Source organism: Pipra filicauda, unplaced genomic scaffold (assembly GCF_003945595.2).
Source record: "Pipra filicauda isolate LSUMZ 115617 unplaced genomic scaffold, ASM394559v2 scaffold10_size6260569_pilon, whole genome shotgun sequence".
Lineage (NCBI taxonomy): Eukaryota > Metazoa > Chordata > Aves > Passeriformes > Pipridae > Pipra > Pipra filicauda.
The window spans coordinates 2,395,596-2,421,781 of NW_024103541.1; the positions used below are offsets into that span (position 1 = coordinate 2,395,596).

The 26,186-nt window shown below is 39.6% G+C and overlaps 1 protein-coding gene across 2 annotated transcripts in view; it reads right to left on the reverse strand.

Annotated features, from left to right (window-relative positions):
- The window catches only part of ADCY5 (adenylate cyclase 5), a 207,949-nt gene that overhangs the window by 70,742 nt on the left and 111,021 nt on the right, over nucleotides 1-26,186 (reverse strand). For both annotated transcript variants that reach the window (XM_039381836.1, XM_027725586.2), the window contains exons 2-3: nucleotides 15,366-15,515; nucleotides 10,216-10,337 (exon numbers count right to left, since the gene is read on the reverse strand). In XM_039381836.1, coding sequence (XP_039237770.1) covers nucleotides 10,216-10,337; nucleotides 15,366-15,515 — 272 coding nt within the window. The remainder of the gene's footprint in view (nucleotides 1-10,215; nucleotides 10,338-15,365; nucleotides 15,516-26,186) is intronic.

Here is a 26,186-nt window from a genome sequence, read left to right on the forward strand (position 1 = left end):
TGCACTTTCTGCCACGTGGAATGCCAACTGAATTAATTAATTTCGTTGGGTTTTCATTTTAGTGGGAAACATAAAGAGGCCCCTTTGGCATTTTGGCCCCAGCCAAAATGCAGCACTCACTCCCCCTGCAGATACAGCCAGCACTCACGAGAAGTCCCCAGCACTCATGAGAAGTCCCAGCACAAAGAGCACATGTGGTTGCACACACTCCCTGGTAGTTCCTTTGACACAACTCCTCAGCAGTCCAGGCAGGGCAGAGCCTTCAAGATCTAGCCTTTGGGATGTTTCTGTAATGGGAACCAGGCATTTCTGAACTCTAATCAGTCTCACTACCCAGTTAAATTAAAGAAATCACTGTCAATCTCAGTTTTTAATTTTTCAGACAAGATACTATTTTCAATTTACTCCTTCCACCATTACATACTTCCAAGAAAAAGCAGTTCAGCAGGTAAGCCACATCTGCAATTTCAATGTTTCTGGGCATTGCAAGAAATCTGTAATCATTTCCAATTTCAATAACAAAATTTTATTCAGTTTGCAGATGAAAATTTCAAAGAATACTGGACCTTAAAAACAGAATATCACCTAGCATTTATACTCCATAACACTACTTTGTCTCTACATGAGACCTGTCATCCTAAGCTATGACCTGCAGGCTGCTATTCCACAGAAGGGAAGCATGTTAGGGAAGAAAAGCAAGGACTATGTGAGTTTTTTCCAGTTTTTCTCCTTTTTAATTGAAACGAAGTAGAACTATTAAATCAAAAGGCCTCTTTTTCTCCTGCCTGGAAAGAAAATGAATCTTACAAAGGGGCTTACAGTAGTTTTGAATGCAATCCAGAACAAAAGGTTCCAAATGAAACAGAATAATTATACTTTTATGGATCAGCTCTTGGCTTTTGTTGAAGACTGATCTGTAACTGCAATTGCTCAAGTTCCCTTGAGCAGAAGCCAAAGATTTGTTTGTTTTGTTCAACAAATTGATTCTTATTAGCTCATTCTTTGGAAACAGCCAAGGCACAGAGCAGCAGTGCATTGATGTGCATGTTCCCAAGACTGGAGCCTCTCCACCAGAACTGCTACGGCACATGAATGTCCACTATCTAAAACTGCTTACGTCTGGTTTCCACTCTCCCTTCTCCTTTCCTCCAGTCACTACTAACAATTGGTAAATTTGCTCCTTTCTTTCCAAGGTTTCTTTGTCTTTACTGTATTTTTTGCCTACCTCCCCTCCCCACTAATATCCCATCAGCTCCGGACATAGGTCTCTCAGCTCCTTCATGGTCCAGGATATCACAAAGCATCTCTCCGAAGTTCTCCTGCATTCACACTGATGTGTGGGTCTGCCAGGCCTGGGAGATAACAGAAATTAAGTAATTGTCAGAAGGAGGAGGGTTGTCCTAGTAACCTTCTATTAGCAACATTCCCCACAGTGAGCAGGAATGGAGCCAGTGTTTGATCAGCCTCTGCAAAGAATCATTCTCACAGTTAAAAAACCTACCCAAACCACCAAAATCAAAAAACTCCAAAAGAATGAGCTGACACGGTGGATCAGAGTGTCACTACTGCACCTCCGCTGGAAAAATTCCCCATTTCCTCATACATTCAAGCTTCTTCTTCATGTGAGAGGGCAAGTTTGTGCTTCCAGATGCTCTGCACAACTACTGATGGGGACAAACAGGCATTTACAGATGATCTTATACCCAAACAAAGCCCTGGTCATCCAGCCTTCTGCATTCTGCTTTCTGGGGAGATCTCTGCAACAGAAGAATATTCCGATGACTGTCACAAAGTTCCAAGTTTTACAAGTGATCACTGCAATAGGTTTTTGGTCTTCAGAGTCAGTTCTGTAGAACTGGAGTTGAGTGAGTTGATTTCAAGCAGTGATGATCCTCACATATACTTAAGGAGGTTGGTTCAAATAGGGACATGGTTACTGGTCAAGAACATCCTTAGACTTTCTCAGTGCCTTTGAGGGATTCAGATATTTGCCAAACACATATATAGCAACCACAAAGATCCCTGCTGGCCAGGGAAGATAATACCTATATTCCTATATGTTGTTTGCTTTTTAAATAGTATCACACATACGCTTCTTTCCAGCCTCTGAAAACTATCTGCAAACTTCCAAGTTCTCAGAATCTCCACAGTCTTATAAATCCTTCTTTCTGCCATTTAAAACTGTGTGCATCTTTCTTGGGCTTTGTAACAGAAACACAAAAGGACACAGAAAAATCTCTGTTTTCTAAAAAGAGCAATTCTATCATTCCCCAAGGGCAATGCCATGCCAGTGGGGTGCGTGAGATGAAATTAATTTAATCTCTTTGGTCTTTTGCCTCCTGTGCTCTTTTGTGCAGTCCTCTGGTGCTCCTCATTTCTGTTAGCTCTGTTTCTGAAGTGACCTGTTCTTAGCTTGGTTTCTTATAAAAACAACATTTATGGAATTATGCAGCCTGCACAGTCAGTACCATCTTCTCCCTAACTTTTCCACCACTTACTATAAAGCAAAATTAATAAAAAAGAGGAAGTTCAAAACATACAGCATGACTTTCAGTTACTGGAGGACATAGACTCAAGTTAGCAATGTACTAACTTGAGTCACAGGATGCCAGACCACTTGAGAGCTCTTCTCCACTAATTGGTTTCAGCTTTTGTCTCTTATTCATTATTTATCCAGTGTCAAAATTATATATACACCAGTAAGAACAGATGCACAAATTAGCAGCAATTGTTGAGGGATATAAATATAGTATAAGACAAGAGAAGTTAATCCATCTCCATTCCAAAACTGTGCCTCTGTTTTATAGCTTCTGTAAGATGGCTTTAAATAGTTTTGCAAAGTTCAGTGCATTACAGATTAAAAAGTTTAACTCATTTTTGCTTTTCAGTCATTATTGTCTAAGGAGGAAGTAAAAAGGTAGGACGATTTTAACAAGAACCTCTTCAAATGTTATATAAACTCAAAGTTCTTAAAACCACTTTGCATGGTAACTACATGACAAAGCAGTTCATCAACTGAAATTTAACCAAGTCTTTAAGGAGGAAAGCGAGTCTGTAAAAGCAAGTCTTCACAAAAGTAGAGTTTTGTTCAGAGAATACTCAATTTTTCTTGTCAAGGTTACTGCAGAATACAGAGGACTGGGGGTGAATTAGTTGAATAAACTTAGTTTTATGCTTTGTTCTCCTATAAATTTGATACATTTTTTTTAATCAGGCCAATTAGCAGTTAGATGTACATTTCAAAATTTAATTTATTTTTAGTACTATTGAAACAAAAGGGAAATCAAATACCATTGATGAATTAAAATACTGCTCTGTAAACTTCTGCAGGCAACTTCATTATTCTCTCCAAATTACTATTCACGGTATTTCATCATTAAAACATCTAAAACACTTCAATCCATCACCCTGTGAACTTCACAGGCCTTTGTATAAACTCGGAATAGCAGGGTGTGAATTATACATCACAGGCCCTTCCTAATTGCTGATGGCTTGCTGGTGGCTGCAGATCTGCAGTCACCTGGCACACTGCACTTTTGGGATGTTATCTTTATTACAACACACGTGTTTTAAGCAATGCATCCAGTGGGGTGCCTTGCAGCCAGTTATTTGTCTGTTTTGTTCTTCAGAGAGTACAAGGCTCACTCATGCCCCTGGAGACACCAGGGGCTCCCAGTAGGGACCAAGATCACAATATAATCCCAGTTCAAAGAGGAAGATCACACTTAAACAAGTATTTATTCTTCTTAAAGGTTGCTGTGCATATGCATAAAGAGGTAGATTTGCTAAAATATATAAACCTGCTGCATTCTTTAGCTTAGAAGTTTTCATGACTGAACCACTAACAGAAATGTATTATAAAGAGGGAGTGACTGTGGGTTGAAATACCCCCTTTAATATTAATTGCCAGCCTTATTGCAGAGCTTTGATGTCAAGTCCATGTGTAACAATGGCTGCAAAATAAGTGAATTTTTTTACACATGAATTTTAGCTTGAATGCTGCTCTCCAAAAGACTCTGTTTTTTCTTCTTGAAAACAACAAATTGGCTAGTAAGAGTCTAGTGATTAGTGGTGTTAAGAACAGAGTAATTCACCTTCTGTGGGTGAAACCTACTCCCATGCTTCCTAAAAATTACTGCTAACTTATTTTTTGAAGGTAAATTTTCTGCAACGTTAAAAAGCAAAGACTCACCCCCAGAAGGTGCAGGTGAAGCTCCATGGAGCTGGCTCTTGACACAAACTTAGAAGAGTTCTCACATAGGTAAAATTCACTGCTGTCATGTGGGGAAAGGCGTGGGCAGGCTCATTTCCCTCCTACTCACTTTTCTCATCCTACAGCTTCAACCAGAAGTTACAGCAATCACATCCTGGGGGCCTCTGAACTCACATAAAACCTACACGGTTTCCCCCACCTACCTGCAAAAGGAACTTGTGGGCCTCAAATAAAGAAAAGGAGGGAGAAGTCTTTCCAAGACTCCATTCTGAGAAACAACCAACCAACTCACGAACACATTCTGGGAGGAAATCAAAGCTCACAGACTGGCAGCACCAGGAAGCAAGACATGGATAAAACCGGCTCTTGAGCTTTCTCCTTCTTAATGCTGCTCTTCCTCATCTTCAAACATAAACTATCAGTTTTCATTCTGCCTCCCCATAAAAAAGAAAGAAGATGAGGAGAAAGATGGATTATACAGTAAATATTAAAAAAGCTATTGCTCCTGCCCCTTCCCGGCAATGAGAGGCCTTCCATAGAAATTTAAGCTACACAAACTTTGGCTCAGATGAGAGACTGTAAAATCTGTGAAAATATCCATGGAAAAACTGTTAGAAGTACTACCATACTGTAGTTTTATTTACTAAGGAGAGTAAAATTAAACTGGTTTCTACTTAGCTTCAATAACCTCCTATGAAAAAGCATGAAAAAATAGAGTTTGGATGAGCTCCTGAGCAAAAGTGCTCCATTGGTATAACCACCTCCAAAGGCAACCTGCTGTCTGACCTGGGCTTGGTAAGATATATCTCATCATAAACCCATTCAGCATTTCGAAAGGCACTGTTAGCAAGCCCCCAAAACAAGAATATACCACTAAGCAGCACCTTGCTTTGGGAAGCCACAGCCCTAACATGCCCAGTTACAGCTGTGTCCTGGGAACCCTCCTACTCGCTGCAGAGTTCAGCTTTTTTTCTACTATTTATACTGATAAATTCTTTACCACCAAGAAACATTAAGACTGGATGTTCTGTGTGTGAGGACAGCGGGAGGAGAGAGGAAAAAGATGTTTGCTTAGTTGATATTTTCCTCAAATGTCATAGCTCATAATTCCATAGCACCTTGCAACCCAAGAATTTAACACACTTCATAAGCAACTAATTAAGCATCACGACACCTATAAGGGAAGAGGTTAAGTTGACACAGCTGGTCTGAATATTCTGACAGTCAGATAAAGTGCAACTAATTGGTCATTTTTAAGGGGAGAAATTTTTGGTGTCAGAACGTTATTAAATCAGAAGACAAGATACAAATGTTTTTCATTTACAAAGGAAATGGTTTGTTTCATTTCTGCAAATGGTTTAGTTCAAGTTGTTGAGACATTTAAAAAACTCTGAGAACAGGTTAATGTTGCTGAGTATATGATTCATAAGAATTATGTGAAGGGGAGAAGAGAGGAAACTGTCACTTTTACTGCACTTGGATGCCAGCCCTAAAATAAGCCTCTTGAAACAGTTCATCAAAGGAATTTCAATGACAAAGCCAACCTTTATCCTTTTACAGGGGACTTCAAGCCTCCTTTTATAGCACAGAGATTACTATATTTGGCCAAACCTAGATAACATTAAAGCCATTATCACTGCAGTGAGACACTATAAATAGCAATAGTAATGTAAAACATTTAAAATTCTGCCTGGGAAGCATGATAGATAAACAATATTATCTATGCATATTTTAGGGTTTGTCTATCAAATATAATATCATTCATGATAACATGAACCAATTTAGTTACATAATTCACCTTGTTGTTTACCCAAAATTACTTGCATAGTCTTGGGAACTCCTTTCCTGATTGCTTATGACAATAGACTTTATATTTAACACACACACATATGTGGGAAAGGTCAAATCACGTTCTGAGGTTCTGGATTTGTCAAAGTTAATTCTCATTCAATAAATCAGGACAGGAAATGGCTTCCTTCTCTGTTAAAAGGTTATGTTCACGTGAATCAAGAGTGTATTAACCCCAAACATCTTCATCTTAGTTTCATCACCACCCTAAATTCTTCAGAAGAACATAATCCTGAAACAAATTTTGCTGCCAAAAATGTCAGGAAATTATATTTTCGTTGTGGATAAATTAGTCTCTGAACTTAACTTTCCATAACAATAAGCAGGAGATTATGAACTCATTCCCAGGAAGTCCTGATAAGGCTTAAAAAAGATTTGCTTTTACCCATTCAGGTCAAAAAACCTCACAGTATTTTGCATAAAAAAATCTTTCCCTGAACAGAGAGATAGCCTTCCCTCTAAGAGAAGTGTAACACAGTAAGCAATTTCATGGCAGAACTGCCCTTTTTAAAGGATCATGGCTGTGTTTTACAGACTTACTACCAGTACTTGAGGAGGATCTTTTCTGCACAGGTTTAAATTGACTTCATTTTTCTTAAAAAAAAAAAAAAAAAAAAAAGAAGGTGCAACCTTTAAAAAAAAAAAAAAGCATGTGACCTAGTATCTAAAACAAAGCATATCACAGCAGAACTGGACAGTTAAGACACTTCATTTTAAAACAGAAAAAAAATAGCCCACACATATTAACTTCACATAATTTTGGAACAATGTTTTTTGATGGTAGAGTGGTTTGGGTTTGTTTTTTAATTAAAATTAGAGGTGGTCTCAAAAGCCCAGACCCAATCATCCCTGAAAATTAAAATATTTAATCTTATCTGAGGCAGAATTTAGTAAACGTCTCCCATACAAAATGTCAAACCCGGCCAAGTGCAGGAGGCTCTGCTCCTGTGCCTCCTGAGTTCAAATGACTCAAGATAAACCCAGCTGGATGGAAACCTCCAGTGTCAGTGAGCCTCACTACTTCCATTTTAACTTTGAATTTGGTGAGCAAACTCACTCTGAAGATCCAGTAAAAAATAAGGTCTCAGGTTCCAGGTATTACAATGGCAATCAAACTTTTAAATCAACAGCTAATGAAAATTCCCATCCAATACTTTCATTTAAAATCTACCTGTATAAGTAATCTGGGAGAGTGAGAAAATAGAACTGCTGAATACAACAGAAGGAGAAGGAAAATCCACACCTCTGTGCAGACACACAAACCTTCCCACTCCTACGAACTGCAGAGGAAATGCTCCTGCTGATAAATCATCAACAGGAAGCCAGATTCAATGGCTGGGCACAGCACCCTTGCACCGATTTCACATACTTCTCAATTGCCTTGACACAATAACCTTTAGCTCATAAAAACTTGGATCTTACGACATTTTTGAATAGTGACGAACACAAAACAAAATTGCTTGGAGCGTTCTCATCTCAAAAGCCTCCCCTCGAGCATTTCCCCGTGCAAAGTAAAGAGCATGTTTGCTTTTATTCAGCCAGTTCATTAATCAACATCATTGAGATGCTACCTCCTCCCTCCAGTGTGTTTCTGTGTGCATGTAAATGCTTCAAAATCATCCGCAGTCATTCCCACTAGAGGCGGTTTCAGTGCACCCAGGCAAGAGCAAAGGCTCCATGCTGAACTCCTAGTGTGAAATGAGTCATTTGTTCCAAATCATGTTTCCTTTTTTCAGTATTCTTACTTAGTTATTCATTTCCCTAAAGTACATGAAGATGAGATGTTCCTAAGTTACTTTATATTTGCTCTCAGCACATACTATTTTATTCCCGTTTCTTATCTCAGTTTTCCAGCCTTTTCCATGATTTCAGTGGGCCTTGATTTAGGACCTCAAAGGCACCAGACAACAAAGCCCACACTTTGAGGAAGATATCATTTAAGTTGTTTCCCCTTGCAAGATCTTTTGAAACCTCAGCATCCCTTTGCACTGGAGATAGTCAACACCTGCAGGGATGTGATTCCTAAACATTCATTACCATGAGGAACAAAGTTAAAATTACTTTTAGGTCGCAGAAGTTAATCTATTACATAAATGTTTTAATTATTCAATAAATATACAAGATGTGAAAATTAAATGTTTGCAAGTGTCCTGTTAGCTACCCATCAGGACAATCCAAGGAACTGACTGGTCCATATACCCATTTATGTACATGTGTTTCACCTTCCACATTACTTCACAGCCAGAACTGAAAAACATCACAAACCCTTTTCTCTTTCCATACTTTGGACCATGTGCCACTTTTTGTTGCATCTTTTGAGATGTCCCTGTCTCCATACCAGCCATTATCTTTGGGCTATGTTTTCCAATCACAGTTGTTCCATCAGATTCCCACCTCCCTTTAAAATTTTTCATTTGTAAAATTAGTTCATTATTGTTTATGCAGGTTTTGTTTATGTAAGTCATACAATTGAAATTTTAAATCAGTATCATCCTAAAGAGATAATCAGCTTTACTAAAATTTGACCGTCCTGAACAACTTTCAGACCTGCAAATAGACATATGGAAATTGATGTGAAAGATATAATACCATAGTCTCATGCCATACCTGATGAATCACACCCAGTTTGAATGTCAAGTTGACCTTTGAGTACTGGAAAAAAAGTAATTCACAAGAAATTTATCTATCTCAAGAAATTTACACACCTTCTCGGACAAGCTCAGTGTTATTAAGGAAGAAATGAATGTGAAGACACAAAACTTAATCTACTGTAGCACGTAGTCTGCTGAGGGCACACTGAACAGCCTCTTTCCCTCACCTTCATCACCATATATATTCTTTATTTTTCATCACTGAACCCTTATTGTTCTTGATTTCTGATAATGTTTTTGTCTTCAGTATTGTTGTGGATCTTTAGCTCTTTACTGAATCACAACCAAAAAAACCCAAAGCACACAGACTTGCCCTGATTTCAGTGATTTTTATATCAGTCTACATTCAACAGTGAGCGACTCTCAATTTTTTGCTTGTACATTACCTCTCCCTGACATCCTCAATCCTAAGGCAATGTCTTCGAATGCATAAGAATTTCATGAGGATTTCTCCACATCAACTATTGGAGGGTGCAGTATGTTAGAGAGATAAGAAAACCCCTTTTATTTCTTGAGCACCAAGTATCAGAAAATACAATTCACCAACATACTAAAGCTATGTAAGAGAGAAGGGTTACACAATGAATTTACAAGAAAAACTCTTGTTGGAAGGGGAGATGGAGAAGGGAAGAAGGAAGCTCTCTGTCCCCAGTTTCTGTGTTTCTGTAGAAGTATTTATAGACTGACAGAGCTGTTACACAGTTCCAGGACCTGGCTTAGCTGAGACATAAGTGATCCCCAAAGAGATCAGGTACAACAGCAGAGGTAAAATTCATCAAGATTAAGTTAAACTTCATAACTGCAGCCTATAAAGCTATCAGGCCACTAAAGTACTACCTTATTGCCTCTTCCCTGTGAAACTGGACAGTGGGAACCAGCAAATATTCAGAAGCTCATGGTGCTGGACTACCCCAGCAACATGGACTGGGTTTGATTTTGCATGGCTTGCCAGAGATTGGACATCACATTGTCCTTCTCATCCAGGTAGATTGAGGAGCAACACATCACCGGCTGACTGGGAAGCTGCCAAAGGCTGTCACTAATTGACCCTCTGCTTGTAATTCCAGACTGGCAGAAGCCACTCCAAAAGATCCTAACCTTAGCTGTGATCTACAATCCACTCTGTGGAAAGTGCTCCCAGTCTCTGACTTGCATTCCATCAGGTCTTATCAGAAGGGTGCCTGTAACTGTCAAAAAATAACTGAACCCAAACATATCACCTTCTCAAAGCCACCAACACTCACTCCAGAAAAGGAAAACGGAAACGAAAATTTAATAAAAGAAATCAGTCAAAGCCGTTTCCCAAAAGAAGACATTGCAGGAATGTGGCAATCCTCCTCCTATCCTATAAACAAACATTCAAAAGTCAACTAGTGACACTTTAGAGTCTTTACGCTTATTTTGGTTTGTTTGTCACAGTCATCTTTGTCCCTGGATGTTAAGTGCCAAGCACTGGGAGGGTCCCTCCTTCCCCATGGCTGGGAGATGGGCTGCTGTTCTTACCTGACATTGTCATGCTTCTGGATGTAGATCTTATGAAACATCATATCTTCCTGTTTGGCATTAATGTCAGCTTTCATCTCCATGGCAACATGTCGAGGAAGTACAGAGAGCAGGAGACGCTCCTGTGGAGTCAGACAGATGAACCAATTAAAACACCTGCTGCCCAGTTAACAAACACACTTTGTTCCTTATTGGGGAGAAGTGAGTCATCAGTTTGGTGGGAGAAGAGAACAACCAAGCAAAATGGTCTCCATAAACCCTTCAGATGATCCCCTAACCAGTCATATGCAATTCTGTCCCAACCCTGCAATAAGAATTCAATGATTTTAGAAGAAAAATTATTATTTTTCATTCCAGATGCACTGAGCTTACAATTCATGGTTGCCAGTTCTTGCAAATGAAGGAACCATGCAACTCTGAAAGTGTCTATGCACCATTCTTGGAAGGACTCTGATAAATGGTACTGTCCGACCTCCCACACAGCCTCTGCACACCACCATGAAGTTCTTCACCTAACAGAGGAATGATACCCCAACACCCTTGGGCACCATTTAAAATTCCTTCCTTGCTTATCTAATCATCTAAGCACATTCCCCCAGCAGGCACAAACCTGCTCTTAGCAGCTAAAAAGTCATAGGAATGCCCTGATAAAACTATCATAAAGAGTTAGCCCAACTCTACAAAGCAGCATTATACTTTTATGCTTAAAACTACTAGTAGTGCCCAATTGCATCAAGACCTGTAAACCCAATCACTCACCTATGAGAGTATATTCAATTATCACCTTTATCATCAACAAGTTGTGGCTCTCCTTGCCACTCACTTGGCACTTTTATTTATTGATAATGGCTTTAGTGTGACTTCTGTAACATTATTTTGCAAACTGTTCCGTATAGTTTGCAAAAATGACAAAAACTATGGTGATTTTCCTAAAAACTCACACAAAAGCAAGTGCTTGTTATTATTCTAAATTGTTGTCGATTTCACACAGAAGTTATAGAATTTAAACCTGCAGGCAGTTTGTGCCCCAGAGATGTATTTGTGTGTTTCAGGAATCACACCTGAGAATTCTGCCCAGAGCTTCATTCTGTTCTCAGTCACACCCCTTACAGTCCAAAAGAAGTTTTTGCCATGGCTTAAGAAGGTGGGGAGCACCTCCTCTGGGATCAGCTCCACTGTGGTCCAACCTGCAGGCAGTGCACTGGAATAGCTGAAGAATCCCATAAACTTGTGCCATTTTTGTCATTATTTTTCTTTATCTGCAGTGAGCAGAGGGAAGAAAAGGGCCTTCCTTCCTGAAGACACAGACAGAATGTGGAGCAAACGAAGGTCCCTAACCTTATCTAACAGCTCGTTAATTCTCAACAGCACAGGGAGCAGCAGGGCTCGAATGCAGCCCTGACTCAGAGGGGTCAGCAATCCCATCCTAATTACTCACATCACCAAACCACTTGCCCATACTACAGTTGTAGGCATATTTCTGGTTTCCGATTCCTAGTTTTATCTGAAAGTTCCCCATTTATTTCTTCCTCTAAGGAGAGAGAGGAACCCTGGGGGAACCAGAGGAAGATGAATTCACTGAAAATGTGCTCAGCATGCACTGAGACATTTTATAGTCTGCAGCACTGCCCAGTATTTCCTTATTTTTCCTCTTCAGTGTGTACCTTAAAGAGATGGATTCTTGTCTCCAGTCTCTGAAGACACAGTAATAAAACAGAAGATGTGTGGAGGGATTTCTATCTCTGCTCAAAACTGCAGCAGTCCTGATAAGATACTTGTTTTTCAAAGTACTCTCACCTTCCCTAACATACTGCAGGAGCTATCACTTACATACCCACTTTTTTTTTTCCGAAAGATTATGAATCATGCACGTGTCCTTAGGCTTCTGTCAGCTATTAGCACACTCCTTGAGCAGAAAAGCACAACACATTTGTATGCTTTCTAGAGTAAATTGTGTATATACTGCTGTCATTTGCATATTCTAATAGGCATCCTCAAATGTGTGAAAGCTGCTTTTTTATGTGTGATTTTACACATCCTCTAAATAACTTGGAGCTTTATGGGAGGTTCAGGGGCACCCACAGGTTTGAAACATTCCTTGTAAGCGCACGAGCATGGAGGGTTTAGTTGCTTTCAAAACAGAGACACATTCAGGAGTGCCTGTTACTAGCACTCCAAGAGATTTTCACAAACATTTCTGAGTAACTTCTGCCTGAGAGCCCCCACTCCCATTCTTCCTGACACCACAGGCACTTGCCAGATTAAATCCCCAGTATTTTCAAGACACTTGAGATCTCCAGGAGCTGAACTAACACCTCTCTGAAATAATAATCAGGGAATAAGATAAGCTTATCAGGTGAAACAAATGCATGTAGCACAACATCCCTTCATGCAGTGACTAATTAGGAAGCTGAGCCATGTTACAGAGCTGAGCATTATCTTTATTCTGTTTGTTTGGAGCATCACAATCACTGAAAATAACCTCTGAAGATAACAGGAGAAAGCTGTAACAAGTGCATTTGTAAAGCACAAGCCGTGTTAAAAGACCCTCAAAACAACAAAATCCCTTTTTTATTTCAAATGGAGCACAGAAATTAAAGTCTCCACTAGAGTACAATTTTCATTTTGGTACAATGACTAGAAAGTACTGCAGCTCTCCTATAAAATCACTTATTATGCAACAATGAGGTGACTAGGACTGTTGTTTTATAAGTTTAACAAGGCAGCATTCTGACCTGATAAAAAAGCAAGAGCAAATTCGTATATAACTCTCACTTCAAAATAACATGCAAGTATAGTTCTACTGAATTATACATTAAACATATGCATCCCAAGGAGCAGTAGTCTCAAGAACGGGCACAGATGAAAGGGTACAACACAGACCTACTGTTTACACACATACACATAGATATGTGTGTACCCGGGCACACAGATCCCTACAACAACCCTGCACTACGCAGGAATTTTAACTGTTTATGTCATACTCTCCCAAGATGACCTCAAATCACTACAAATATTTAGTATCTTAAGACTATCCATTTGTATTCAGGTTTAGTAACAGTTACTTTTTACCTCAACTGATGTGGAGATGAAATAAAAGGAGATAACTTTTCCAAGACAAAAGACAAGCAATGCTAGAAATAAGGCTCTGCAGTCCCAATAACCCATCTCTTACCTAAATGCTAAGTATTTGCTCACTACAGATTGTGAAGAACTCTGGGCAAGCAACAGTGATTCTTGCTATGGCTGTGCCCTAGGTTATCTAAGTAATGAAATCACAAGTCATCTCTCTTCTGCACTGGACATTCTGGATTTTTTATTTACTTTCTGGCTAATTTTAGGTGCTGGTAGACACTTGATAAAGGAAAATACACATTCATTTACCCGAGAAAATCTGACTGCCTTTAATAGAGAACAGCACATAGGAGCACCATCAGATCTCTAGAAAATGACAAGCAACTGTAACAGTGCTGGGATGTGCAGTTCTGTTTTCCTCCACCCCTGTTTGGAGACTGGCTCTCCCAGGTGTGGGCTGAGCTGCCCTTATTTGTGTCTGCTGTCCCCTCATGATTATCTCAGTGCATTATGCATAGAGATGCATCTGAACTGAACCTGGAGATCAATGTCAGTTCAGGCTGTGGCAGCAAATAATCTCATTAGGAGTCCCCAGCTGCCAGGACCCAGAGTTACTGCTGGAAGGACTGGAGAGTACTTGTCAGGGACTGGATTTGACCCATGTTTTTTTGATGTCCTGGCTTTCTTTTGTATGGTATAGTACTTTCTCAGGAGGGGGAGAAGAAAAAGGCATTAAGTGAGGGCATTTTCAGGGCTTCAGAGACAGAAGCTCCTAAATCCAGAACAGCCCAAGCGTTTGAGCCATGCTGCTAAGGCAGTCTGTCAGCAGGGAGGACAGAGCTGTAATCAATAAGTAAAGTGGCATATTCTCTCGGCTCAGTCTTTTCCTCACTCCAAGGTGTGGAAGGAGGAGTGGATGCTTGTTTCATCTTTCTGAGACTGCATTCGTTGCAAAGGAAAAAGGAGTCTTGAGTGTGAATCTCATTTTCATACATAAACTATCAAAATAAAGCATGTGTACTCATTATTTTGCAGTAAGGATTTAACAGCAAGTGTATCAGCCAGAGGTACCTCATGAAACACTGCCAAAAGTCAAATCCATAGATACAGATGGGCTGAGACATGACGGAAAATTAAGCTGCGTTGCCACAGAGATTCAAAGACTCTCCAGCTGATTCATTCCCTTGACCTCTCCCCAAACCCACAACCAAGCTCTGAGATATCTCCCAAGGGATGAGTGGAAATCCCGTTTCATAATTAATTTTAAATTGCACCGAACTGACCACTATGAGACGTACTGCAGGGCAGAGATGTGTGTTAGCAAGGGAATAGTTAAGCTGCCCCAAAACTTCTTTTCTGTCTAATTCTGAGGACACGAGAGACTCACTGCAAGAGAACCCACAAATGATTTAGGGTAGCAGATACATTCAGCACCCTTGACAACTAAGCTGTATGCTGGCACCAAGAGGTCTTTCTACAGCAAAAAACCAATGAAGTTGGTGATGAATCTTACTCTTTGAACAAACTCAATTCATTTGAGGCCGATAAGGTATACAGAAGGGTGTAACCAGATAGGAACCTTTGGGAAATGCAGGAAGAGGACCCTCTTTGGAGCCATCAAGGAACAATATGTTCTGTGCACCAATTTTTACCTTTCGCTTCTGAAACCTGACTCACAGCTACCTGTTGGCAGTGGCTTTGTTGACAATCACACCATGCTTTGACCTTACAAAGAAGGTCAGTCCAAGGCCTGCGTGTTACATCTGCATTCAACACATCTTCAGCGATGGGTGCAAAGAAACTACGCAGACACTGTGTGCTGTGTAATTTTAACCCGCTGAGCACATACTACAGGATACGCCGATGCCTCCGGAAAATACCATCCAGGTATTGGGGAAGAACTATGCCCTTGAGCTCTCTTTCAAACCTTTAAAAATCCTGTCCTCTACCATCACCCTATTCTTGCTTGGATTACTCAGGAAGCAAGAAGCCTGCAAATCCCACCCTACGGGAACAATTTGCATGCTAATTCTGTTTCAACAACTTCATTTTTTATTTCCAATTGTCGCTCTTACCTGCTGCTGGTTTTCCCTTTGAGAATGCAGCCTGGCTTGTATGCATTCCCTGGTCTCCTGGAAAGCCTGTCTTTGGGACACCTCTGCTGGGTAGTGGGTACACACGCCTACAATGTTTGTACAGGAGAAGATGAGAACATTGGAGACCAGCTGCAACAAAAAAAAAAAGGGGGGGGAAAAATACTTGGTTACACTTTGGAAAACTGCCATTGGTAACAAAACACTAGCCAGAACCCAGCCCCTTCCATGACTCCTTAATCCAAGACACATTTAAATTTCAAGCTCTTAATTCCAGTGTATTTTACCTCTCTAGTCTTTAAAACACAAAATTTCCATATATGGCCTCAAATATACGTTCTTAACACTGTGTATTACTTCACTGATAAAAAATACAATTCCTCTGGTACTTCTGTAATCTTGCTTTTGGTTATCCATTATCTTGGAACTACTGTGACACAAATCTATCTAAAAATTGGTCTGCCACTAAAAGTCACCTATGACTTGTGCTGACACATCTGACAGAGGAACACAAATATTTCCATGTCTGTGTACCTACAAATGTGGCTCAAAAACAAATCAAAGGTACACTAAACCTTTATTTTGAAATAGTGCTTAAAATACTGAAGGTAAAGTGCTGCTATTCTCAAGGTTTAAGAGCAACTGAAGTAGTATTTTTAATCTAGTTCCAACTCAAAATTTTAATGCACCAGATAAAAAAATAAGCTTTTTACATTTCTGTGAACATGAGTACAGAAAGAGTCTGAAGCATACTTAAGCTGGACAAGCAAGAAGGAAAAGCTACATCATTTTTCTGTTCCCATGTGGGTTATGTTTAGTAAGGAAGCAGTCACATAACTTTTGCTGAAAACTTGTGTTGCAATCTTTTGTTTCCCAACTATTTTTTAATAAAAAGGGAAAAAAAAATTCATCCCCATTGGTGACATTCGGTAGAAGCAAACTGTTCAAAACCACTTCTGATGGCATAATGTAAACATTTCCCTTCACAGAGGTCAGTCACAGTATGACTTTTTGAGACCCACACAAGCTGTATTGTATCTCCCTTGGAGGGCAGATTTATTTGAAGCACCTCTCATCTCTTCTAGGGGGAAAGACTGTCAGACCCGCAAGATTCTTAATAATACAGATATTTGGTCTATTCCCTAATGAGTCCAAATATATCCTTTGTCTTTATTACTTTTTTACTTGCAGAATAAAAAAAAAAGTAGTTTCCAGACCAGCCCATTCCCTGAAAATGCAGAGCCAGGCTCTGAAGGGCAGGAGAGCTGCAGAGCACCCCTCAAGTCCTGAGCTCACAGGAGGTGCTCAGGACTCCCCAAACCAACACTGTGCAGGAGAGAGGAGCTGCCCCCATCTCAAACATGGACCCACATCCCAAGAGCACCAACCTCTCCAAAAAGTCCAGCTGGGATTACTCTAACTCTTGGACTACATCCACATGCTAAGGACAGCGACAATTCTTTTATTAACAACTCTGACTTAAAACAGACTAACATCACCTTTCAGCTCAAAATAAGCAACACCTTAAACTACAGCCAGATGAGGGACATCTCTCTGTGGATGGCTGCCAGTAGATGGCAACACTCCAACTTCCCAAGCTCCTGAATCCAAGTGCTGTATTTTGGGTTACGTCCCCGCAGTGAGTTCCCGCACCTGGGTATCACACTACACAGTACAATAACCTGCAGGTTACAGACACCCACAGGTGATTATCACCAATGGCAGGTTTATGTATTTGCAGATAACTGGTTTTCAAGGAGGATATTATTCTCAACCCCTGCAGACTGCTCCCTCCACAGTTCGCACAGAGACAGGGCTTCTGAAGACGCAGGTCATACACATGGATATAAAATAAGTCCTGATCCTAAACTCACACACTCCCTTCACAATTATATTTTCACTCAGTTCTTTCTGAGACTAGCTAAATCCTGCAGATCCAAGGACCTCCATCTCTCCCCTCAAGCTGTTCAGACACCAGTCAACCCCCACCCAGATCCTGCCCAGTTACCCTAACCCACTGCTGCATCCATGGCATTTGATGGTAATTTTTTGCTAATAATGATAATTTTTAAAGATGAAAAATCCCCCATTGGATAAAAAACATATCAGTACTTATTATAATGAAGAAACAGCTTAAAAAGGGAGTCAGAAGAGGGTTTTCCTAGGAGTTACTCTGATTCCCACTCCACGGATACACTGATTGACACTCTCAGCCAGTGAACAGCACTTCTACAAGCTAAATATGGTTAACATGGGCTCAAAGGTGTTAAAACTAAACAGCATCTTTTGCATACCCAGATTACAGCAAGATTCCCAGACTCTCTCCATTGGAGCTATTCAGATGTGCAGTAAGAAGAAAATTTGACAGGGCATATAAAACAGCAGGAAAATGCATCTCTCTATCTATAGAGAGCTGTTAAAGAGCTTCTGTTCAGAACAGTTAACAATATTTGTTTTGCATGTAATTGGAATGGGTAGATTTGTGTTCACTTCTATAACTTCCGTAAAAGCCAGCGATGATCTTGTCCATGATATTCTGTAACCATGTAGCATTCATGGCAAAGTATGTCCTTTCTTCACCAAGGCAAACCAAATGATCACATAAGTTGCAGGACTGGCTGTGGCCAAGGTGATAACAATCCTGACTTCCCTTCACACCCAGAATGAGTTCTCAGCATATTTCAATCAAATGAGAGACCTGAACCCTAACTCTTGAGGTAATATCCTGAGCACATGGGAAAGGGATATAAGCAGTTTTCTGCTTTAATTCCAAGACTCTGAGACTTCATTTCACTTACAGGCACTAGCACAAGCCCAAAAGAAACTCCTCAAAATGGTAACTCAAGTCTTGCACCAAGAACAGGTGGTTTAGATGACAGGCAACATATCAAGAGTTAACCCAGCAGTAAAGAGGAACACCTCAGTCCTGAAAACAAGCTCTTCCTTGGTCTGTCTCAACAAACTGGTATTGTGCCAACAAACTGGAGTCCACCCACAACGATACTGTTGCTGGGATGATGCCTTAAAAAGCCAAGCTGTACTGTTCAAGGCACGTGATTCACATTGTACAGTGACCAACATCGTCAACGGGGAGTACAAAAAACATCATCAGACTTGACATCAACGATAACATTTTTGGAACACAAAGCAGTAACTTTTCCACATTTGCTGAGGTCACTTTACACAAACCCAAGGGACTTCGCAGACTGATTTCCAAGACAGACTTGGATGACCAGGCTTCATCAAATGGGAACTAAAGCTGTATTGCAATGTCATTTTTAAGTAGCAGGGGACAGGTATTTGTATTTTTTCTGTTAAGCCGAAGCTCATTTAATTCACAGTATGGCATCTTTGCAACACCAGGAAACATAAGGAGGAAAATTACTGTGTAATTTTTGTGTTACTGTGTAACTTTTCTGTGAAAGTATCAGAGAGCTGCAGAGATTTAAAACTGAAGCTCCTACTATTTGTAGCCATCCTTGTTAGTGAGCAAGAGCATTTTTTTTAATATATATTCACAATCATTTTCTACACTGGTATTTTAAAACACAATAAAGAAAAAAAAAAATCTAACAGCACTAAGTTTTTTTCACAGTCTTCTCTCTTAATAAAATAAATTTATACCCTATTTGCCAAATGGTACTACTTGCTTAGCAGCTTCCTTGCCATTTTGCTATGGTAACCAGCTTCAGTCCCAGGAGGAAAGAGATGATGTAGATACTAAAAAACTGATTCTCTAAGCTCCGTGGCCTGAAAAGTAAAAACATATTATGGCAGCTATTTCAGACAATCTGTGCTTGAAGAGCTGTTCAAGGCAATGGAAAGATAGAATGGTCTGTTTTGTAGTTGATTTCCTTCCCCTGACTAGCTAGAGATTTAGAGTAAGAAGATTCCTACCCTTCTGATTTTGGAAAATAATAGTTTATAAAAGACCATTTAACATACGTATAGCTCCTAGATAAGCTATTAAACCTGCCTGCAGTATTGCCATATATGAGTATTTCATAAACTAACACATTCACTCTTACATCACCTGTGTGAGGCAGAGAAATGCTGTTCTCCTGGGGTTACCAAGGCAGAGTACTTTAAAGGTGATTCAGTACCTAAGGAAAAGCTATGTACTATGAGAGGTTTTCAAAAACCACTGTGACTCCTTATTTCCAGTGAAATAATAGATCACTCAGTCTCAGACAACAAAACAGACCAGACAGTTTGTAGTCGCTTTGATTTCATCGCACAAACAGAGCACTGCAACGCTTTTGTTGAATTTCCCGCAGGAAACTGTTTTCAATATTTTTTCCCTCAGTGACTGAAGGGAATAAAGAGATGGAAACAGTTTAGTTCCACGTGTTCTAGGAGTTATGAAAACCTGGTATTACAAAATCAAAATTGAGTGCTAAATTTGGCCTGACATCATCGTTACAAAATTGATGTTTTGGGCACCTCAGGCCAGGCTGAGGAAGAAGTAGGATGTCTCAGTTCAGGGCAGTGCCTCCAAACCACCACAACCAGAAAAAGTATCAGCTTGCATCAATATTGCCACACTTCTCCCTGCTGTGTTTCTATTCGATAATTCTTCAAACACCAGATGCTATTCAATATGTAATTAAGAGACAACAATTTGCTTAGGAGAAATAGCATCAAGATAAATTTTGTTAGTTCCCTACCTCTGCCAGAGCAAACAAAGCTGGCTACTGACATGGGAAGGTGGACCATATTCCTTGCAATATCACTGCTTATTATAAAAATCACAGGTTCTGTGTTTTGCCAAGTTACTCTGCACTGGTCCACTTCTCTTGTAGAGACTCAGCCTTATTTCTGCTCTGAGATCACAGCATTAGGCTATTCCCTCTAGTTTCCATCACCACTAGTCAGTATTTTGTTTTCCTATTTATTTTTCATTTAAATCAAAATATTGTTTTGATTTTTTCATGAAGTCCTATTTTGAAAACAATTATGTTTTAAGCTTTTACTGGGGGCCTGTAAAACTGTCACAAGGAGAAATAAAGCACATACATGGAGATTCAAAAGTCATGCAAAACAACCTGCAGCAAACAACAAACCAGGTATCCCTTATTTCCAGAGTGTGAATTAGCTTTACTTTTTAGAGTTCCTTTTTTAACCTTGAAAAATCATAAAATCTTGAATACTCACCTGAAACAATGTAAGAACAAAAATATGATGACTACAAAAGCTCTAACTACCCAAGATATTTCTACTGCACCTGTACATGCAATCATGAATTGGAAGTAATTCTAAATTCTAAAGATAAAAAGCATAAACATTATGAGAAATTGTTGTTGTTAGAAGGTATAGTTGGTGCTGTTTTTTAAACACTTTCCCTAAACAGCAATTAACCCTCTATTGCCTCTCTATATACTACTGTCTAATAAAAAAATTGGAGCAGCTACACCGCCAAAGGCATAATGAAAATTAAAACAAAAGACAACATCAGCTGGCTCCAAGATCAAATTACTCATGTATTTGTGCTGTATATACAACATCTTTCATTTCCCAGAGCTACAACCAGCAGAGTACTAAGACAGTGAAAACTTGTAGATTATGCCAGAAAGATAATTGAACAGTTAAAGTCATATGGTCTTCTCCCAGTGCTTGGCCAGTAAAGAAGGTTTCAATTTTAAATGTGACAAGTACTTTTACTGAGTATTGAGAAATAACTGCAACATCAAAAGATTACAGCAATAAACCAGAGTCTAAGAACAAATTTTCTGAAGTTGCTATATGATGCTTTCTCTCTCTGTTCTGGCACTGCTGCACAGCAATCACTACCTGGATCTTGAGCAGAAGAGAAAATCAGTTACAACCACTACCTTCCAAAGGCTTCTCTAAGTGTACTTTACACACATGAGCAGTGCTACTGAAGCCAGTGTCCAAAGTTTAAATGCTTCCCTGAGACACAGTTAAATAATTAAAACTTTTAAATCCTGTTTTTATTCAAGAACAAAACATTACCAACACAGATATATTTTTAGCAAGCTTCTCAACAGGAAAAAATCCTACAGCAAATGGATAAATTCTACTTTCCTATCACTGTTTCATTACTTAATTTTTCTGCTGGGATTTCAGTGCGATCTTATTTTCTTTCATTACTGACCGATAAGATTAAGAAGAGGAGAATGTACTGTCCTAACCAAATCTTGGCGTAACATCAGCTAAAAGAAGTACTTCTAGGTCTAAAATTTCCTGGAACAATATCACAATCCCTGCAAAGCATCCTTGGTATGGTGGCACATGCTGGTGAGGAGGAAGTGCTGCCCTTCACTAGCAATAAAACAGCAGGAAGGAGACTCTCGAGTCTATCATCCATCGTCACCAAATCTCTGTGGCAATCAAGTTTCTCTTTATCTTCACACTTAACATACTTTATGAGCTACTAATCAGCACTGGTTTCATGTGAGGATCCTTGATGGTGAGTCGGGTGAAGCAAGCTGACAGCCCATGGCTAACATGGGAAGCTGCCACTCCAGGGGAAACACCCTGTGGTCCTTGGGTGCAAGAGTGAGACCCTGAAACAACTCAGAGGAAGGTTTCTTCCACTGAAACAGGGACATTTCCCCTTTCCTTTCCCCTGTTAACAATTCAACCCCTGCTTTATTAATTAAATTATCACCTAAGTCTTTGTACCCAGGCTGCCTCCTTCAAATCCAGTGGCTTCTTAAGAGAAGGAACAGCAGCCAGATGCTTCTCCTCAGCACAGAGAGCTGAGCACAAGGTGCAAGTTTGTCCCATTACAAATCTGCTGTGGCAGCCTCTAGAAGAAACAACATGATAGAACCGGAGGACTGAGATTGATACAAATCTCATGAGCAATACTGTGCAGTATTTTCAACTTTTTAACACTCCAGCTCCCTTAACCTGACCCTAGTGAAAATGCATTTGTACCATGAGTGAATTCATCTCCCTGGAAGTGTGTTTATTTCTGATCCACAGAGGTACCTCTGTGACAAAGACTTCAGCAACCAAATACAATCTTACTGAAACAAAAGCTCTTCAACTAGGACTTCAAACATTAGGTACATCTCTTTGAGGACATGGAAGTGGATGAAAATTCCTAAACTTTCTGTGCATGACTCACAGCTATTGTTGGGTAAAGATCTTCACAACAAAATATGTCAAGACAATTTTGACAACTCTACAAAATTTGCCCAGATGCATGATAGCTTAGGCAACTTAGACAATTACTTTAGTTAAAAAAATTAAGCAAAGCTCTGATATTTCAGTAAAATCAGTTGTTCGGCAAATGATTGTATTCACATTTGAGTTCGAGCTGTTTTCGTGCCAGTCCCACTTGCTCCTGTGCTCCCGAGCAGGAGAAGCTGTTCAGATAAGAAGATACAATAGGTGTTAAAAGAAAATATTGTAATCGAATAGAAGTTGGATTAAGATGTCTGGTTATCCAGAATCACCACAATGCCACTGAAGCTAAAGGAAGCTGTAATCAATGAGGAGAAAAGTTGAAAAATGTGCTTGATTCATCTTTTATATCCTACTTATTTCCCTACCTGATGGAAGAGATGCGAGGGAAGGAAGACAAATGCTTAGGTTTTCTATCTGGCTCTCTTAAAATTAGTCCACTACACTGAAACACACATGAAACTCCATTTAATATACACCAACTAACTCAACAAGCAAATACATAAGTTGATTTGAGCCATGAAGGGAGCAAGATTTTGTTTACTTTCCCTTTGGAATGGGTTGTGCCTGGCAGCCACACCAACCATGCGACCTCAGGAGAAGAGACCTCTGAAGCCTGTCCTGCAGGATCCCATTTCTTTACAGTCACCTCCATGGCTCCACTACCTCCCCTCCCTACGCTCCTGTCAAGGGGTGCTCTGCCTTTCCCAACATCTTACACACTGCCAGCAAACACACTTCACAGAGAAGCACGTTCCCAAGACCTGTGGTTGCATTCAATGGCTATGAGAGAAAATGTCTGTGCTAAATAAGCAAAATCATGAAGATGAACACCCCTCTGCTTGTCCCCATCACAGTGAACCCTCATCCTTAGTGTTTCTGGGAATATTTCTGGAAGCTCTGGATTCAGATACAGGCATCACCCCTTATCTTCCATCATCATTTTTAAGCACAGGCGTCACCTCCAGGTCACTGGGAAAACAAAAATATTTATGTAGTTACATGAAAGTCTTATTTATCTGGGAAAAAAGAACATTCTCCAATTGCTCAGCAGGCAGAAACGAGTGCCCTAAATATGGTCTGTAAGATATAAAAATTGCTATTTCCCAAGCATTTAGAATGTGTGTTTTTGGGAGGTGGTGAGTTAGGCTGGTTTTGTTTGTTTGTGTGGGAAGAAATGCAAAATTGGAAAAAGAATGGAATACAGATGGATATTTTGGTTTTGATTTAAAGACATCCTTTCTTCTTCTGTTGCTGGATTTCAAATCAAGATGGGGCAGCTTGCCCACAAGCTCTGCTCTTTCCTATTAACATCCCTATCCCAACATATATTTTTAATAAACAAAATTTGCCAAGCACCACCATCAAAGTTTGAACTCTTGAACTAAAGCAGTGGTTTGTACCACCTGAGGTGAAGGAGCAGCATTCATAGCAGATAGCAGGGATTGTGCATGTTAGCCACCACTAACATACAAGTCAAGGGGTCTGGCTGGATCACAACTGAATACTCTCCTTTAAAGGCTGATGTGTGGTTTTGCCAGCTGTTACAGTAAACTAGGCTTACCTCTGCATGAGAGAGGTTGCATACAAGTCTGAGATTCATTATCATGTCTCATGGTCTGGCTGCTTGAGCAGCTGAGAATACTGATCTCTAAAACAGATTTGGTTTCAACAACACAAAAACTCAGTAGGCAAATTCCCAACCAAATTTTAACTGAGCACAATGATCAGCTTGAAGGCACATTCCTTGGCCTTCAGCTTTGTCATACTGAATTTCAAAGGTCTACAGTAATGTAATAAACATTTTATAGAGAAGTTCTAAAAGACTCTTCAGAACTGTTTATAAAGACAAGTGTAAGAGAACCCAATGACCATGGTTACGACCGGCTCTGTTTATAATACAAATTACACAACACAACTTAGCCTGCCTTTATTCCACTGTACACAACCCCTCTTCTCTGTGCCTTTGGAGCTGCACTACTGCCCTCATCATGTGTCTTCCATTCTGCCTTCTTATACAGTAAATCTTGTTATTATCCACCCTGGACTTCCTTCTCAGCTCCCCAGTTCTGTCCTCCCCCCAAACACACACACAAACGCACGGCCTCATAATTCCAGGATCAAACCGAATGACTTGTTAAATTAGCCAAGATGAACCTCATTCTGTTCTGACAGCTTCAGCAGTCTGGTTTCTTGCTACTACTTGAGCTTTTCAGAGCATACTTTACAAGGCACAGTTTTAACTGCTTTGCAGTATATGAAGGAAAACATTTCAAGGTAAACTTTGGAGGCTTATGTATGGAAAATATTATCCAACACGAGACCGCATCATTAATTTCTGTAAGCATTATGGAATGACAGGAAGATGGATTCTTGAATCAAGATATTCTATAGCCAAAGGATATTTTGACTGGAATCTTAAATCTGCTTTTTCTCACTGTCAAATGTGTAAGATGAATATACTAAAATATTGGAATTACAACACTGTAAAAATTGCACTGTTTAACAGAAAAACAAATCAACCTCACTTTGCTGCAGATGCACAGTCTGGAAGAGTCTTTGAACTCTGACAATTGAAATAAGGTTGGTCAGCTGAGAATTGGGCAGGATACAAAGAAACTAAATCCAAATTTCTGTTGCTAGTGGAAAATTTTGAGCCTGTAATTGAGCATGTACTTTTATTCTCCCAAAGATCATTACTGAGATTATGCAGCTGAATAGGTTTTCTGAGGTGAACTTAAAATAGACCGAATATCATACTAACCTCCCCAGGAGGATACTGTACACCACAGAATTGAACTCTGAAAAACAATAAATTATGAATATTTAAAGTAACCTCATCTGAGGAAGACAGACAGAAAAAACCAGGGAGTACTTATTTTCAGAATTTTTTGTAACGTGACAAGACAGGACTTAAAAGACCTCATGGACTGTGCAGTTAATTTCCCCCTAGCCTCTTAAAAAATTGTCATAACCAAAGACTGATAACACAATTCTGTTGAAGTCTAAAGGCCACTGAACAGCAGTAATTGCTTTTCTTATATTATATGTAAGATCCAAAGAGACACTTTCCTCGACTGGACAATACTGACAATAAACAAATTACCTTGCAATCTTCTTTCCCTGTCATCGTTATCTGTTGCATTACTCCTTAAATATTTAGTCACAGCATTAGATTTTTCATTTCCAAGAATACGGTTCCTGTGCATTTGGCCTTGCCTAGTAAGCCTTTCACAAATCAGTCCTTGTATTATGAGGAGATTTATTAGTACACTTCAAAACAAAATGAGTTTATGAAAAGTACTTCAAATGTGGAAGATAACTGAATAAATAACTGCTTAAAGACAAAAAACATAGCTGAGAGAGGTTTTGCTGCCTACTGAAAAACACGTACAGTTATTGCCTTTATTGTGTGAAAAGTGAGAGCCACACGAATAAAGAATTTAACAAGAGATAACAGCAATTTTTTAAAAAAACAAGTGGTATAAAATAGAGTAAAATCTTTCAGTATGTGATAAGATCCATGACTGTGGCTTGAAATCATAGACTGGTTCTCTGCCATGCTACTGCAATGTGATTGCATTTGTCAGTCTAAGTCTAATAGGGAGCTCCTAAGCCCCTTTTGATAGGATAAAGATATTAGAACCA